The sequence below is a fragment of the Acanthaster planci genome, linkage group LG21 (genome assembly GCF_054643075.1).
Source record: "Acanthaster planci isolate LZ-2023a linkage group LG21, COTS_SCS, whole genome shotgun sequence".
NCBI classification, from domain to species: Eukaryota; Metazoa; Echinodermata; class Asteroidea; order Valvatida; family Acanthasteridae; genus Acanthaster; species Acanthaster planci.
Window position 1 is genome coordinate 6,972,986 of NC_141797.1, and position 18,151 is coordinate 6,991,136.

Sequence of the window (18,151 nt, forward strand, 5' to 3'; positions counted from 1 at the left end):
CTGGTACATATTGTATTGACATCAAGTGCCGAGTTCGTGTGATTGCAACACAATAAGCAGGTGCATGTACATGTACGGTACAGTTGGGGCAAACGGTTTGCATATTCCCACACCGTCGACATTTCACCTATTTTGTGGGGATCGAAAATGTTGTGGGGACTCGGAAATGTGCCCCCAACTCGGTTCAAATTTCCCTAACAAAACAACTTGTCCTCTGAACGCAGTGAATGCCTATACCTACCGGTACCTACATGTACGTACACTTGGTAGAAAAACAGTTTTTCTCAATTTGTCGCTGTTTGAAATAGTTCGGCTGACTTTTTCTTCTTAATATTCACAGTGTGTTCTTCAGATGAAAATACTCAGAGACATTATGGTTCAAAATATTAATATTTCTGAAAATTATTTAATGAAAATTTACATCTACCCCGGTGTTGTTGTTCAAAAACACTTCAGAATGTGGTCCACTGCAACTATGAGATATTCCAAAAAAATACAGAAAGTGACGCTAAATAATACGGTGTGGGGTAATTTGTATGTTTTGTATAAATAGAATTATCGATCATACATGCATCTGAGTGTTTATACTTATTAGGGGCATGAACCATGTACATTGCGTACATGAAGAGACCCGTCTTTGTCTGTCCTAAGGAACAGAAAAGTTGGTAGGAATGAGTGAAGTTGTGAAATTCAAGGAAAACTGTTCTGTGATGGGTGTGTAAACATTTGGCCCCAACTGTGCATGCACCGTACACATACCGGTAACCAGTGGGCCTTCATTAAATACCCATCCTGCGCGTACATTTATCCTGTCAGCTCAAGAGATGGCCCAATTTTATTACTGATTTAAAACGTTAGTTCAACTGTTGAAGAAAATGAGCAAGCATGTAATCTCACTGAAAGAATGTGTGTGGGAGGGACACTACTTCGGGGAGGGCCCTCATTGATCGGAATTCTCACATACCAGTTGGTGACGTCCCCCCCCCCAAAAAAAGAATGCAACCGTGACCTTGTGGCATGTTCTCTGAACTAGAACTGTGTCATTGGTTTGGAATTGAGAGTAGTCAAGGCTACACGTGTGCAGTCACGTTTCCTTCAAAGTGGAGTGAGGCGTGTTCCGTGCGTGTAGCATTTCTTCCGATCGGCCAATTTCTGCTCCCCTGCAGCACTTGTCTTGTCAGTGGGCCAGTGCACTTGCAAAGTTGTGCTGCTCGGTGTTTTCCCCTTCTGGTTAAACATGCATGCGCTTTGTTGGACTCGATGAAACTGTGATAGAGTAATGGGGGAAGCCCTCATTCACGATGCTGATATAATCCTACTCCGCATGCCGTTTGTGAAGTGTCCTCATTAGAGTGATATGACCAAGTGAAAGCGTGGGCCATCTTGTACTGTAATCCATTTACCCAAATAGTTCTCAAACCCCCAAATTAAAGAGTTATTAACAGGATTTTTCACAGTCTCCGGGGGGTTAGGGTCAAATGTTAGTGGCAGGGGCCTGAAATCAGACACCCTAGCATATGGAATCAAACAAACAAGGCACAGTAACACTGTCTGTGAACATTCACCCAGGAACCAGAACCTGTGAAAGAACCCGAGAAAGAGCCAACTCCAGAACCGGTAAGACACGCCTGGTCTGAATGTTCTCCCATCGCACCAATCACAAAAAAGCTAATTATACCCAAAACACGGTTTGAAATTCAAATCATCCTCTCCAGGTCACTTCATGTGTACAGCTTCAGACTAACAAGTTTGTCGTGATCATACTAACAGTCCTCTCCTGCGCCAGAGTCCTTGTCGAACACACAACTGTTTTGACTGTAAAGGTTCATGGGGCTGAAGCAGGCTGGGATTTCCACAGTGATTTGGTCCGGCCATCCTCAACATGGATCAAATTGTCCCACCATTCTCACTGGAAAACCAGAGAGACACGACCCACGGTCCTGCTCCAAAATGTGAAGTATTGGCCTTTTTCATGAGTCGGCCTTTCATGGGATCTAAAGCCAGTAAATCCCAGTCAAAATTGTCCTCAAAACTTGAAATAAATGTGAGCAAAGATGATGCAGCAGAGTCAAAGTATAGATCATCCTTTTGCACCAATGGTTTATGGATGGAAAGCCACTTCACCTTTATCATCCAGATGACAAATATTTTCTAAGTGAGGCTATAAATTGTAAAATGGTCAGGCTTCCTCCCATTTCAGAGTGTTCAAGAAATGATGTGGATTTGAGGAGCAAGACCAAACCGGCCATCTTGGGAATAAAGTCTGTGTCTGCTCTTTAACGGACCAGACATGCCAGTATTGAAGTACATGTACAGTGCAACAGATTCTTCAAAGCGTTCAAGGGGACTGAAATTCCGAGGGTTGTTTTTTTTTCCCCCTCTGGTGGACATTCCAGTAACACTAGCATCTGTGAAATTTCCATCAATCAGAATAAATTCATTGGCTCAACTTGGTAAACACACTTGTTCCGTCCAGTGCAACGATCTCATAGACACACTGTAGATGTTCCCCGTCCTTGCCAACTTCACTGGGGATATTGTGTAACATGTAAATGTCTTGTCACGTACAAACATATTGTACCGGTAACTTCATCCACTTGAACATGTTTACATTTCCTTTTCACTTGCTGTTCTTCTGCATACTGTGAAATACGCCGTTCATCCCTTTCCAAGATGATGCCTCTGGCAAAATGACATTTCCCACATTCTTCACGTGACAAACATCTCACGTAAGCTGATCCAAATTCACAAGTTCAATGCCAGCAGTGCCTGAGCTGTCACATTGCACAGTAATCAGACACAAACACATTGTATATTCTTGTGTATCAGCCATTGTGTGAACTCCACAGTAGTTCTGGGGACTTGTAACTGGTTTCGTTCGGTGCGGACCGGTACACCAGAAACCCCACATTAAAGACACTAATGCTGCTTTGAATGCAAACAGTCCTGTGTGGTGCATGAAAGACCAACATATTACTCTAAATAACAATTCCTCTTCTCCGTCGAAAGACTGAAGGTTTTTGTATGTCTAACTATCACACTAACCCTACTGACATGTTCTGCGTAATTTCACACATTTTTGTCTCGTATGCATTTTGTACATAATCGTACACATTTTTCACCAGTCACTGATTACTGTACCCTTCCTGTCTATAAGAAGTCCTTGAAGTCGGTTTTAGTGTATGCATGCCCAAATTCACTTGAGAAAAAAAAATCAGTGTACGTTGTACAAATTGTGCATTAATTTTAAGAGTGGAAGACCTGATACACGCAACGTCAGGTTTGTTGAATTATGCATCAACTTGTAGTCAAGAACGCTCCTGTTCACAGGGCTTAGAATCAAGCGGTCTGTTTATGAAAAGGAAGTTGTTTTGAATTGTGCCGTCAAATTTGGCCTCACCGTGCGGTCACACCGATGCAAGTGTTTCAAGTGTGCGCTTGACAGAATTCGATTTGGGCACAATCCATATTCCACTCAGCCCCACATGATCCTTTAAGCTGTGAACAGGCAATCCTTGCAAAACATTCCGGAAGCAGTCACTAAGCGTGAAACACGAAGCCAGGATGAGGCAGTGAATATGGTTTTTTTCTTTTATAAATCCTTGCTCAAATGATATGCATAATTTGTATTTTTGCATTGTTTCATAGATCCTTCAAGGCAAACAATACATGTATTGCAGTATTTTTAAATTCTTTGTTGTTTTGGGGGTTTTTTCATCGAATTGTTATTTTCTACACATCTTGTAGGGGTTTTCTGCAGGGAGTGGAGCAAGTACAATTTTTTATCTTAAATTTGAATGCTTTTTTTTTTTCATCTGGGACAGAAATTTTAATGTGAGATCTTTCAGTGCTGAACGAGACACAATTATCGCTTTGGGCAATTATCGACATGATCTTTGTGGACGGTCTGTGTCACAGTTTATCAGATGCAATCGATAAACTTCTGTTAATGAGTAACAGCCCTAGGGGTCTGGCATCGCAAAATCGAGGCAGTGAACGTTATTTAAGCAGAGAGCCCAAATTGTTTGAGCCTGCCACTTCGAATGTCACATCAATACCTTCTGGTGTCGCTTGAAATCGACTCTTAATGTCAATCTGCTCAAAGAATTTTGACTGGCAGACTTTAAACATTGATTGATCCTCCAAAAAAATAAATAAATAATTGAAAACCAGTTTGAAAGCGGGAAGCTTATAAAGAAAGGAATGTAGCCCAAAACATCTCATGGGAAATTCATAGCAACAGGAATTATTTTTTAACGATTACTCGGGAAAAAAATAAGACTTGCATATTTGTGATTTGTCGACGTTTTTAATCATTCGCAAGCAGCAGTGTATGTGTGGAGTGTTCAATATTAATGAAAAACAGAATAAACCCAACAAGCAAACTGTACACATGACACACCCCCGTAGGAACCAGAGCCTGCAGCAGTCCCCGAACCCGAACCAGAGAGGGAGCCCACACCAGAACCTGTGCGAGAACCCACACCAGAGCCGGTAAGACTCCCCTCACCACTTCGCCACCTCCCCATTCCTTAAAGCGGTGTTTTCAGAGGCGTAGCCAGGCTCTTGCCAGAGGGGAGCCCCCTTGGCTATGTAGCCAAGCTCTTATGGGGGAGGGGAAGGTTTCCTTCTTCCTCGCTTCCCCCCTCCCCCGGCTAATAACACTGGGTGCTTAGTAACAAGGCTGGAAATCTAACCTGCGACTGTGGACATGGGAAAGCTGGTGAAGGTATTCTAAAAGGCGATCTGAGATTATGCATACTCATGCATGTATACTACTGTAGGTTGAATGCTTGCTGGCTGAATTTCAAGTTGGCATCGAATCATCACCATGGACATTGTGTAGCTCCGTTGCTTCCCACAAAATGAGCACTGAAGACTTTCTGTTCCAATGAATATTTCAAATTTTGTCCATGGCTGTTATCAAATACCTGCGAAGCATTTACTGCTGGTCATGTAGACATATTCTGACTGAATATAACTCTTTTAATCATACTTAATTGCCAGGAGTTGTAACGAAGTCAGTCACAAGATAGACAATTACCTGTCCAATAGAGTACCAAAGTGTGACATCACTGTGAACCAGAAAGTGCAGTGCAAACGAATGGAATACGGGCATGTTGGTGCACGCGCTGGTTCTCGCGCTAATGCGTTTTACACACACGTATTCACTTCGGTACTCTATTACTGGTTGAATTATGAATTGAGTCCATAACAACGGAATAAACTGTTGCAAATGTGTGTGCTTCTCATGCTATTTGTATGAGCTGTGACGTTAGGGTGGACATGCGACTGACCTGTGATAGCTTGATTATAACACTGAAAGATAAAACTTCCCAAATCAGGATGAAAGTCTTGTGACATCACAGCTTATGCGTAGCTTTTGTTCCTTGTGTCTCTTGTTACCATTGTTAAGTTCAGTCTCCACTTTTTTATTATTTGCTGGTTTCGTGACTCTAACGCTTAAGAGTTCTGCTCAGACATGTTGCTGTGATGGGTCTAGAATCCCTCACAAGGCTTTGCATTCATACCCCCTTGTAGCATCGTAGTCAATCTGGGAGTCTGTGAATGCTTCTAGACACTTGTTGAGGCCTACAAGTGGCTTTCTGCCAACGTTTTCACTCTCGTGTTACTGCAGAAGCCGTCAATCCACAGTGAACGTGATTTCCTCAATGAGCTACTAGTTGCCAGTCTCTGCACAGAGAATGGCATATGATAGCTGGTGGCAAATGGCACCTTCAAAATTGAAAAGAGAAAGTGTGCAGCTTGAAGAACTAAGTGGATAAGTTCCCGTGTATTTGTCATGGGTTTCTCTAATGTCATTCAGCTTTGCTGGCCCTGGCAGAATCGCGTTTGTGTTGTTCATGTATGTTAGTTAGAGAGGGCTTGAAAACAACACATGTACTAACATGTTGAGAAGGTATGTTTTCCTTTTGCCGGCAGCATCAAGAAGAATTGGATAGCAGATGCAGTCATCAAAGTTCTGAATCGTTTCCAAGTGTGTCTATTCAACAAGGCCGACAGAAAAAGCTTTATTTCTGTGTAGAAACAGAATGTCGCAAACCCCTCAGCTAGCTTCGAAGAGGCAAAAAGGCAAATCGGGCCTGTCGTTTTTTTTTTATGACACACAAGGCAGTGTTGTACACCAAATGGTTCTTGCGTCTCAAGTTCTCATCATTGGCTTTTTTTTAACAGCACTTGTGCTCAAACCAAGGTTGCTTTTTTTTTCATCTTTTTTTTTTTCTTCAGGGTACAGATTTCTTTAGAATGGACTCAGCACAGTATTTTTGCCTTTAATCATGCTAGCTTCCAAGGAATTTCTGCCAAGATTTCCACGAATCTTCCTCATATCTGCCACTGTGCTGAAACCCACTGTCGTCATTCTCTGCCTTAAACATCCAAGGAATGTCATGTAATATGAAAGTGGCCCTCCAGTGCCCGTAAAACCCTTCCGGTCCCTTTTTGATTTTGAAAGATTGGGGATAGTTTTGTATTTGAAGTTTATCCTGAACCCTCTAAGATCCTTGAAGATTCAGTAGGAAATTTTTTTTTTTTTTTTGGTGACTGGATTGAGGAAGGTAGAGGCCTAGCCACTCTTACTTACATGGGACCTTGATGCACTCTCAGGAAGGGAGTTGAAACGATCTGTATTTGGTTTCCTCCGTACCAGAGGATCGGGAATGGTCTTTGCAAGGTTAATCTCTTCAAGTTCTCCGAAGGGAGATATTAGTGTCAAATGTTTTACACCGGTTTTTCCTTTGCCACCAGGAGCCGGAGCCAGCCAGGGCCCCCACCCCGGAGCCCGTAGTCGTGGATGAGCCTGACCATTCCAAGAGCAAAGCACCCCCACCCCCAGAGCCAGAGCCCGAACCAGTCAAGCCTAAGGCTGATAAGAAGGTCAAAGAGTCCAAACCGGAGAGACCTAAGGAGGTTGGCGGGTTTAAATATTGTTCATTTCTATTTTTTTTGTTCCCATAAATAAACCCGAGGGGAGGATGAAAGCACCCCCTCCCTCCAGATAATTTCCACTATGCCAGGGCAGTGTTTTTTGTTTTAGTGCCAAGACTACAGAGTATATTCTTGCAATGTCTCATGACCAGTTTTGACACCATTTTATGAAATCAAATCTACCATTCTCAATAAATGCCTATTTTTGCCACCCAAGACAGGTGGCGGCAACATTTTAAGTTTTCCTACTGGCATGCGCTCGGTGCGTGGAGGTCCAAAGCGTAAAGCTACAAGCATTAAATGACAGAACAACAAAAAGCCTATGTTGGAGTGAATTAAAGCTTCATGGATGTGCTCAGAATGACCGTCTTTCCATGCATACCAAGTTTTAAAAAGACCAGGCATGGGACGGCCAAGATTCTTTGGGGCAGATCGTACCCCTCCCCAGCTAGTTTACGAGTAAGTCCTGTGGAATTGTCGTGAATGGGAGCCAACCGATTGGTTTTAGAGATGGCTCTGTCTGAACTTGCCTCACAGATAACATAAAAAATGAGTCAGCGGAGAATATAATTTGTCTTTTGTTCTACGCAGAAGGGCGGACTGGACCTGTCGGACATGGCCAAAGCCCGAGCCTTAGCCGCTGGCAAGAAGAAGAAGAAAGCGGCTTCCAGCGCCGACTGGCAGTCCAAGTACAACGCCTTCCAGAACTTGTAAGAATTCAGGGCTGCAATCCTAGCTTCTTACTACTGTCTTGTTTGTCCTTTCTGTTCCTTTAAAAACCCATTTTGTTTTTGGTCGTCATTTCTATGATTTTCCAATTTAAGAATGTTGTCAAGTTCTTGTACTCATCAGGGCCAAACACAGAACTTTTCCGAAATAACACAACAAAAACATTAACGGGCATCCTTTTCTCTGAGAGGTTGACAAGAACCAGTTTTGTCCTTGCTAAAGGCTCATGTGGGGAGAGATTTTGATTTGTTACCGCTACATTTTGTTTTGTAGTTACCCAGTTGTTTTATTTTGTTAATGTTTTGTTTTTTTAATGTAGTTCTGTCTTCATTTGTCTGAGATTTTCCTTCCGTATCAAGGTGGTAACCATTAATATGACGGTTATTGATACAGTGTTTTTAAATTACAATTTTGAGAGCGGTCCTTTCCTTGTTTGTGCTACTTGTTCATTAGAGGAATTTCTAGTCACAAAAATGTTCGTTAATACCGGTAAACCTCTGGTTACAGATATTATTAAAGTAAAAAAAAAATTGACCAGATTACATGTAAGTATTTGAGTATAGTTCTCTTAATTGAATCATGCACTTGACCAACACGTAATGTTTTTAGACAGAGTCAAGTGACATTAAGAAGCTATGAATTTGTATATAGCTGACTCTTTTTTTTTTTTTTTTCATTCCAAAAACTGAACATTAAATAAGTCTGTATTCCAGTGATCATCAGACAGGGGCCTTTGTTTGTAGAAGTGAACTGTTATGAAAAGCACACAACTGTACATGTATATCGGAACATTTGATGCGTGCGGAGGGAACAAGACATGGAACAACAGTCAAGAGGGTGCTCCTGTTTGAAGTGTTTTCCCTGACGATTTTAAATTTCTACAGGTGTTTCAATACCCAAAAAGTATTTGATCCATGTGAATGGGGGCAGACAGGCTGTAGTTTGAATGAAACAGAGTACTGTATGTTCGGACAAAGTTGTTAGTCCTCTTGTGCAGTCAAAAGTGGACACCAAAAAATAAATGCTCCTCTCGATTTCGATATTAAAATGGACATCGATTTTCCTTTCAAAACAGAAATCACTCTCTGATCTCAATCTAGTTGTGGCCTCTACACTGAAGCACATGAAAACCAGAATGTGGAGAGCTCGAGATTTTGGTGGAAATTTAAGTACCGTCTGGGAAGCACTGCCAACGTGATGATACATGTACATGTATATTACTGGCTCTCTTTGGTGTGTGTTTTTTGGGGGGCCACAATCAGAACATGGACGGAGTCCTGCCTTCAGAATCTTTGGCAGGTAGTTCTCTACCGTGAGATGCAGACAAGCTGACACAGAAAAATGAACCTTTTCATCCGGGATTGAAGGAGTCAGGAGTGGGTAGCGGAGACATACCATCATGTTTGGCACATTTTAATTACACATGGGACAAGTGTATATTTGCCATACACTTGTACCAAGACTGTGCTTTACATTTGAAGCATAATGAGGGTCGTACACGATTCGTCAAAAGCATTGATTCGCAACTTCATGTTGGCTGACAGGTTTGACTGCGGCTAGTTATAGCACTGTCAACTTTGGCAGCCGTTGACTAGTAGCTAGAATCACTTACCATAGATGCCTGTACCGTTCCTAGCCACAACCACGATATTTGGACCTAGCCCATCAAACCTTGCAGAGGCCAAAAATATTTCATACTGTTGAACCATTGTTTAATATGACCGAAGTAAACCTGTATTTAAATTGTTTCTCTTGTTACACTTAGGTTGTATTTGGGGCTCAGAGTTAATGAGCTACTTTCAAAAGCAGAGCCCGTCAAAGTGAGCCCTTCCATGAAAATTCAGTCTTGGAACCTTTCATTGGGGCTAAATATATGTTCACAGTTTGCACAGAACAAGTTTAAAATTCCACCGCAAACAGGACAAGGAAAGGTGGCTTGTCATTTCGTATAAAGATATTTTTTGATATGCAAAGTTATTTTTATTTTTGATTTTTTTGGTAAATTGAAACGACTGAAAATCGGAAAACGAATTACTAAATATGCTATTTTGAATTTACAGCAATATAGAATGACATTCCTCATATAAAAGACTCCTTTTGTCCTTACGCAAATGCATGTACAGATTTACTGGCACCCAGTTTGCCACTTTATACCATATTTTTGTAATTGGGTAGCATATTTTTTGGCCTACTCGTAGTCGGTGCTATCTTCTCAGATATTTCGACACTGTGTATTTGTTACTCTTTGACCTTTACCAAAGTATGTGTATTTCAATCATGACACCTCAGAATGAGAGACAGTTGAGTGAGGAAGCAAGCGATGCCATTGTTGTGTATAAATTGTAATGGCCCTGTAATCTCAATTTTGTGACGACAACCACCATGGACGGACAGCTCATGCATTGCCTTGGCTGTTACCCAGAAGCAACCAGGGACAGACAGGTCATCATCTCAAACTCCTGTAGCATTTTTTGTCAGCTCAGAATCTTCTGGAATCACCTGTTGCGGATGGCATTTAATGTTCTGCATCCGATTTGTCTTAGGTGTGGTATTATTGTTGGCTGAAAATGCCGACCTTTTGGAACAAGAAGATGCCAAGGCATTTACAAAGTCGGACTGCACAGACGTAGACCTTTTTTGGTGGTCATTTTTTCCAAGATTTGTGTGACATTTCTGAGGCCATCGCCCTGTTTTTTTACACTCTTGAGACAGTGTCATGCAGTTACACTTGTGCAGCACCTGACCATGGCTCACTTTTAGGCCCTCCACTCACGTTCACCTCCATGGACTAGTTCCAGCCTCTATCTGCGTGTACAAACATAATGGGAATCACTCGCAAATCATCCAATCTCCAGTCATGTCGCGAGTCAGACATTCCCTTGTTGTCTGTCATTCCCCGTCGCTTGGGATTTTTTTTTTATGAAAACAGTAAGTTGTGCTTTGGTCTCAGAAAAGTTCATCCAGAACTTGCAAAGAGTGGTAATAAAATTGGGGGGCGGGGGCAGAACAGCACACTCACCAATTGCAATTAGATACACGTATCTCGGTTTTCATCACAGTCCTAATTGAGATAACACATGATTCCGGAAGATTCCAGTCAGAGATGCCAGGGAGTCCAACCCATTTTTAACATTCCAGTCATAAACAAAGAAAAGTCTCTGATTCGGTGTCTCTCTGGTCATGTTTTTTTTATAACCATTGGAGTTTAATATGTTTTTAAAAATAAATCTCTTATTCTTTCCTATTCAGGAAATAAAACGCTGTGTGCGGTGTTGAGCATACACCAAAAAGTCGACCCCCGACTTTCAAGGAATTGTAACGTATTTTCATACCATCCACACTTTCGTAAATCCATCCTCTGTCGGTCAAATTTTTCCAGTCATCTCTTTTTTTTTTTTCGTTCCGTTGCTTTTCACCTTCTCGTCAGCTATGTTTTTATTTTTGCTTTGCTTATAATGGATTGAAGAGGACTAAAGGGGGGATGGGGGAATGAAATGACATGTAGTCATAGTTGTAGATGCAAAGAACCTGGCAAAGTGAATATTCTCCGAGAACGGAATGATTTTTTTTTCTACCTTGTTCGACGGTATGCCAAGTTTTGGAATGAAAGTTTTGATAGGGTTGTCGGGGGGGGAGTGATGTTTTTGTTATGGACAGAGTTAATAAGCCTAAAACCAAGAAAGCAAGTATCGTATGTGATTTTTGAATCTTGTCACAGTGCTGGTAAAATGGTTGTCACTCAGAATAAACGAAGCAGGAAAGTGCGTGTGGGACAAGCAGAAATGCAGGTACCCCAGAAATTTTAAAAAACAGGGTTCTGTGAAGTAGCCCACAGTCCTCGCTTTTCTCCTCTGTGAACTGAAGGACAGTCTTCAACTCTCCGAGGATTAATACCAGCGAGGGTTTCAGAGTGATGATTTCCACTCAATCGCAGCTCAGTATTTTTAAGAGTTGAGATACATGTACATCATTCTTCAGTTGGAGAAAACAAGAAAGATTTGAGTTTGTAATTCTGCATGATTTGTGAATAGTTTTTGAGACTGCTGTGTTGGCTGCGACAGTTAACGTGGTGAAATTGTTCTGCATGCGATGGAAAAAAAGGAAAGATCAGATTTGTCTTGCCTAGCTTTGTGAATTTTGTGTCCCATTCTGTGAGTTTAGACACGGAAATTACATGTAAGCCTACGCATAAATTTTGGCTGGCTTGCAAGAACTATTCTACCACTTTCCAACAAATGTTTTCAACATCATGACGTGTATAGAAATAGAACAGGGCTCATTGGATAGCACTCAGGCTGATAACCGTTGAAGGGTTGTTGTGGTTAATAATTGGGTTACCGGTTGATTTCTGCAGCAACAAAGCTTTCACTGTAATTTGAACCGAATCGCAGAAGTGATTGATGTGTATTCTCTGATAACAAGACTCCATGTGACGCAGCAGTTTCTGATGGTGTGATACAAAGACCAGGTGCTACTTCACAGTGCACTTAAACCACTTTTACAGCACAGAACCTGTTGTTTTTTTTTAAACTAACATTTTTTTCCCCCCAGAAATTGCTTCTGCAAATGACATTCACAAAGCTAACATCATTCCCATTTCACTCTCCGGCAGACTGATTTTGGAAATGAATCAAAAGTCAACGCATCAATCAGCCATAACCCTTGAAATCACAAGGACTAGTATGAAGCATGTAGGGATAATAAGTGCACTGGCCGGAAATATTTGACTGTCTTCAATGAAGCCGTAAAGAGGTTTGTGGGAGGGGTGGCCACGGCGACCAAATATTGTGATTTAGCGATTATAAGTGCACGTTGGTAGAACTGCGTCAGGCAGCCGGACTTTCCTCATCCTTTGGGTTCTGAGGTACGGCTTTCTAGCTCCCCCCCCCCGGTGGCTTTTTCCTTTCTTCCCTTAGATAACCAAGTCCAGGGAATCTTGCAAAAGCTCTTGTTAAAGAAAACATCATTTCTCCGGAAGCTATTTCAAATCGAGTCATCTCAGCCATATTATAGAGCAAGAACACCCTTTACAATCCCAGCATGCATCCACTTGGCACCGGCAACCTTCCTATTCTGTTACAAAGGCCTCGGTTCACATCAGGCACTTATACAGAGCTGGGCAGGTCACCAATATTTCATCTGAAGTCAAAAATTACAAAGCCGCCATCATGCAACCACGCACACACACGATACTATGCTCATGTTCTCTCTCGTGTTTCTTGTAGCAGCCAAATTTAGTTCTCCTCTCATTAGGCGTAGTGGAATTTTTTTTTGTTCATGCAGCCATGAAATAGACCACATTAATTCATTTACCATTGCTTAATTAATAGACATCCAAGAAAGTTGTGTTCATTTAAAATAGTGAAGTTTTTCCGTTTCACCATTATTAGATTATGCCAAGATTATACAAGAACTGTAAAAAAAAAGTTTTTTTGTTAACATTTTCATTATTTTACAGAAGTATTAAAGCTAGATTGTAAAGTTTATGAAAACTACCGCCTTGATTTTTGTAATGTAAGAAATCCTTGAAACAATTCCTTGTACAAACGAATTAAATGGTGTGATTTTTTTCCTTCAGTATTTAGCACGTTTAGGTACATTTTGTGCTGAAGGTATATTTTAGTTGAGACATTTTTTTTGTTTGTTTTATAAATGAATTTCTAGCTTTAGCGCTTTGTGGCAGAACTGAATATGCATTCAAATAATTTGCATCTGATTTACATATCTATGCCAAATGAAAACATGTTTACCGAAGTTGAAGTTTAGCTTATAAGTTTTTCTTTCTCGTTTACCCTTGAGTAGGATATTGACATCACATTTGTGTTGATGTACATAAATCACTTTATTCAGCAATACTCTGATTTTGAAAATTTGTAAGAAAGGCATTGAAGAGATTGGTGTCAGCGGTGCATATACATGTATGGAGCTTTTGTACCAGGCAGTTTCTTCTCAGTTCCTGATTTATTGTTGGGCAAGAAAACTGGACCATGAGCAATGAAAATTTCACTTCAAACTCGAAAGACATTTAAGTCACAAAATGCCTTTCAGTCTTACTTGTAGTCGGGCCTCGCGTTCATTTTTTTAGCCAAATTAAGCGCAAAACGTATCGTGCAAAGGACCGGCGGAAAAAAAAACAAAAGTGAGACTTTTACAGTGCATCATATGGAAAAAAATGGAATAATGGTATGTTGCGGGTCCAGATCTTAAGCAGCCTTTTTCTCAGTCGCATGTAGGCAGAATTAAGGGGATCTTGGCCTGCAAGAAACTGTAGAGTTTGCCTGGATATTGTCAGCCAGGCACTGGAGTACTGGCACCTCCATTTGGGTTGGGCTTTTATATGTTTGCTTTTTTCTCTCCTCTCTCTTCAACCGTGATGTCAAGACTACTCGAGTCAAACATCTTCCCCTTGAACACTTTCAGAGGTGAAGGAATAAGGGGTGTCTACTTCCACTGTAATTTCCAGCTGAAATGGCGTCTGCAAATTACAAGCAGACTCAGGTTCTTGCTCTCAGGAAATCTCTTCAGCCAGAGGGGAGGGGGGATGTGGGTATGGTTGAGTGTGATCCACTGAGAATCTTAACTGAAGATAGTTTTCCAACTTTAGGACATGTGCAGTAGTTATGATTTCTTTTTGCCCTCGGCTGCTTGCTTTAAATGTGCTTTGATGTGAATATATTTGCATGAAATTGTTATAAATATGATATACAAAGTGAAAATTATTTTTTATGATTAAGCAAATGACAGAGAGAAGAGGTGTGCATGCATTAAGAGTAGATTCTGTGCAGACATGCTGTGGTGTAAAATAGTACTAGAAATTAATCATGCATGAATGTTAATCCTTTGCTCATAAATATTCATGAAGGAAACAATGCCAAAAGTGGGACCATGTTCTGTCATTTTGAGTTGTGTGTTTTGTTCCTTTTGTATTGCACACACCAATTTTCATGGAGGAATTTCTTTTTATTAAAAATTGATTTTAAGAATGGAGATCTGGTCCTTTCGGGTATATGAAACTTAAAAACAAGGCAGAAAATGCCACCGATTTGAATTTGGAGTGGCGGTTGTTGGGCAAATCAGATACAGCAAGTTGGACCTGCTTACCTGAGTCTCATGAACAAGTCCTGTGTAAAGACCTGAGACTGACTTGACTGCCCACACATAGTATTCCTTGCATCCCTGTGGGATTCCATCGTCAATGATGACGGCATGTTTTTACAATTGGGCACAGATCCCAAATTATATCAGTTCGGAAAATGTTCTTTGGTCACAGCAATACAGAAGAACCCCTAAGGACAGGGTACCCTGTGAACTATCTTGGAGGAAGATATCCTCTGTGTTAGGAAAATTGTAACAAAGGTGTGAGGGCTCATACACCTGCTCACAACATGTGTTGGTCCTCACAAGAGGTAGCATGGAACATGGGTGGCCATCACAGCTACGAAACACAGATTGCTTAGTGCAGGGATTAGGCCATTAATAGGCTCAGTGTATGGCAAGGGGATATATCCACAGAATGGACCAAAGCATTTCTTTTCTTTACTATTCATTGACTGCTTTTTGCACAGACTGCAAAAGAGGTGACAATCTGATAAGTCTCTGGTGACTGACACAGTTCATTGGCCTTTATACCATTCTGGAAATGCAATGGAACGTTGTTTTGAATTATGCAACAACAAAAATGAAGGGGAAAGGAAAAAAATTCCAGTACCTCTGCAAGTTTTACGTTACAACTTTGAAGCAATTGGAATGCACATCTGCTCTATTTTTGATACATGTACGTCACCTGAGAATGCCATTGGTGGAGTGATTTAATAATTTGACTTTTATGTTTACCGACTGCTTTACAATGAACATTTTATGAGAAGTAGGTTTTAGATACATTGTAGGTTAGATTGTCAAGACTTGAATGATACCTACAGGTGCATCATGGGGAGGCAAATGCATTTATGCCCTGCCCGTTTTATGATCTGCTCCGAGAAATTGGCCAGGCCCAATTCAAGGCTCTGCTTACTGTTGATTGTGTGAGCGTGATCTCTACTGACAGTTCGCGTACTTCTTGAGTGAGCATGGCATTGTACAGGGCAAGTGCCAAATTTGTGTGCTAGCTCAGCAGAGAATTACATTTAAAGACGCTGAGAATCCATGCTAAAATGGAGGACAGCATACAGGCAAGGCAGGGAATGACTGAGGACATGTTTCCCATAGTTGTGTCCTCAGTCAATCACAAGTCCTCACAATGGGAAGCAGCCACAGTTGGACAGCAGTGTCCGTTGTGAATGCAGCCTTCAATTCTGCATGGTTGCAGATGGCTTGTGGGCTGGTGCTGTCCTCTGTTCTCAGAAATCAGTGTTACAGCATCACTTTGCCCTGGGGTACTAGGCTGTATACAAAGGCAGTGACTGGTATTTCGAGCATTTTGTCTAACCAAGGAAACTGACCAAATCCACAAGGGAGGCTGTTGCTTGATTGTATAAAGGTCACATTTTGAACTAAAGTTGATATCTTGATTGCTTCAAATTGATGTTTTTTAAAAAGTATTAAATAACAATCTTATTCACCAGGTTGGACAAAAAGATTTTTTAGTTAATTGTTCAGATTTCAGTCTTTTAAAATCACTAGCGCTGGTCAGCCATGTTGCCACTGGTACCCAAGCAGAACTGTAGCTTGTTGCAGAAACTAAACCATGATCACTGGTTTTCAGTGCGTGCCACGGGGCTGAACCAATAGTTACAACCAGGGTACCAACTTACCAACTAAATCTGAATGGGTACCAACTAAATCTGAACAAGTGTCAACCCCCTGGTTATACACTGTAAAGATCATGTGATAGGTTACCAGCTGAGAAATTTATGGTACATACATGTACATGTATATACCATTCAATCACTTTTGATTGACATATTGTACATTCAGACACAGGACATCTGACAACAGACCTGTGTTTTTATTTTAAATGGTTTCAATGTCTAAAATGTAGAATGGTTATGATGTAAACTTGTGACTGTAATTTCACCTGACTGACGATTCAATTGTACAGAAAAGAACGCCGACAAATACTTTTGGAATTGAAACTCTGGTAACAGTATGGTACCCGTATTTTCTATACTTGTATTAACGAATGATGTACATCTAGGAGGAAAAACAAAATGATCAATGTAATAAGACCGGATGTTAATATTGAAATAAATGACCTGAGGTGCTTTGCCAATTAAAAGGAGCGTCTTGTTGAGTTCAACTTTAATTTTTGCCCTGTTGCATCAACATCTTATTTTCAAATTATTTGTGAGATCTAGTCCGAGATTGGCTCAGCGCTAACCAGCTTGGGAAGGATTTTTCATCTTTAGCTGGTACGTCCAGTGAAAACCTAGAAAAGGTGACAAAGCGTTCTCCGTTGCAGGTCCCAAAGAATGGTGTGGAATCTCAGACCCACATCCAAGTTTCACTCCCTATTCAGACTGTTAAAACTACTCTTAAAAACTCCACCTGTTTTCTGTATCCTGATAATAAATGTGTTGAATACCGTTAACTGAGTTCATTGCCTATTAACATGAGTGGCACTGGTAGTTTTCTTCATAAAGTGCTTTATAGTAAGTATCTGTAATCATAAATGGGTTGGTCTGTAACGTTTAAAATATAATATATAATTTACCATTTGTAACTTGGTAGTGCAAAATTACCAAGTTTCGTACTTGTATTGATATCGCAAAATTTTGACTCAAATGCAAGGTACAGGCCTTGCAAATTAAACTGGAACTTGCTGAACAACTACTAGAACCATGCATGTTCTCTGTTTTAGCAGTGCCAGTTTGGGAATTTGAATCTTAATACATGGCGCTGTTTTCCAATTAAAAGGCCATGCAAAATTTTCAATTTTTTAAATTTTGATTTTTTTTTTGACCCAGCCACCCCCATTTTCGATCAACAAAAAAGTGATTTGGTTGTACAGTATTCAAACTCCCGGTGCAGTGTACTATATGACATTGCATGCACGTACATGTACATGTGTACTTACACATGTAAAGTAAATACTGTATGTTAATGTGTCTCCGCACATGTGCACAGTTCGTACATGTGTTCTGTGCCATGGTTGTACATGTCGTGAAGTTCAGTTCGGTTGCATAGCCCTACTGTAGTTCAGGAAAGTCAAAGGATCCTTTTTTTTTTAAAATCAAAATTGAATTTCGATTTTCCATTATTTTCCTTGACCCACCATTTTCAGAACGAATCGAAATTTGACATTGAAAATTTTGAATGGCTCCTAAGTAAGTTAGCTTTTCAAATTATGCAAAATTTAGGTATTATGGAAAACACTAGAACTGTTACAGAAAAAAATGAGTTATTCTCTTATTTGTAAAATGAGTTTTAGGGGACAGTGAGACTGTTTTTGGAAGAAGTAAGGGCCCTTTTACATAGAGGAGTGATAACAGGAGGTACATGTCGTTAACGGAAACCGGTCTCTCAAAGTCGTATCCAT

The 18,151-nt window shown here is 40.7% G+C and overlaps 1 protein-coding gene across 14 annotated transcripts in view; it reads left to right on the plus strand.

The window, feature by feature from the left end:
- Positions 1 to 16,891, plus strand: part of LOC110982421 (uncharacterized) — a 43,769-nt gene extending 26,878 nt beyond the window's left edge. For 3 of the 14 annotated variants that reach the window (XM_022240797.2, XM_022240799.2, XM_022240805.2), the window contains 5 exons: positions 1,570 to 1,617; positions 4,411 to 4,494; positions 6,769 to 6,930; positions 7,540 to 7,658; positions 10,927 to 16,891. In XM_022240797.2, the coding sequence (XP_022096489.2) occupies positions 1,570 to 1,617; positions 4,411 to 4,494; positions 6,769 to 6,930; positions 7,540 to 7,658; positions 10,927 to 10,933 (420 nt within the window). In that variant the 3' untranslated portion in view covers positions 10,934 to 16,891. Of the gene's footprint in view, positions 1 to 1,568; positions 1,618 to 4,410; positions 4,495 to 6,768; positions 6,931 to 7,539 lie in introns of all 14 variants that reach the window. The other 11 variants (XM_022240798.2, XM_022240801.2, XM_022240802.2 and 8 more) reach the window with 7 other exon arrangements.
- Positions 16,892 to 18,151: the final 1,260 nt, after the last annotated feature.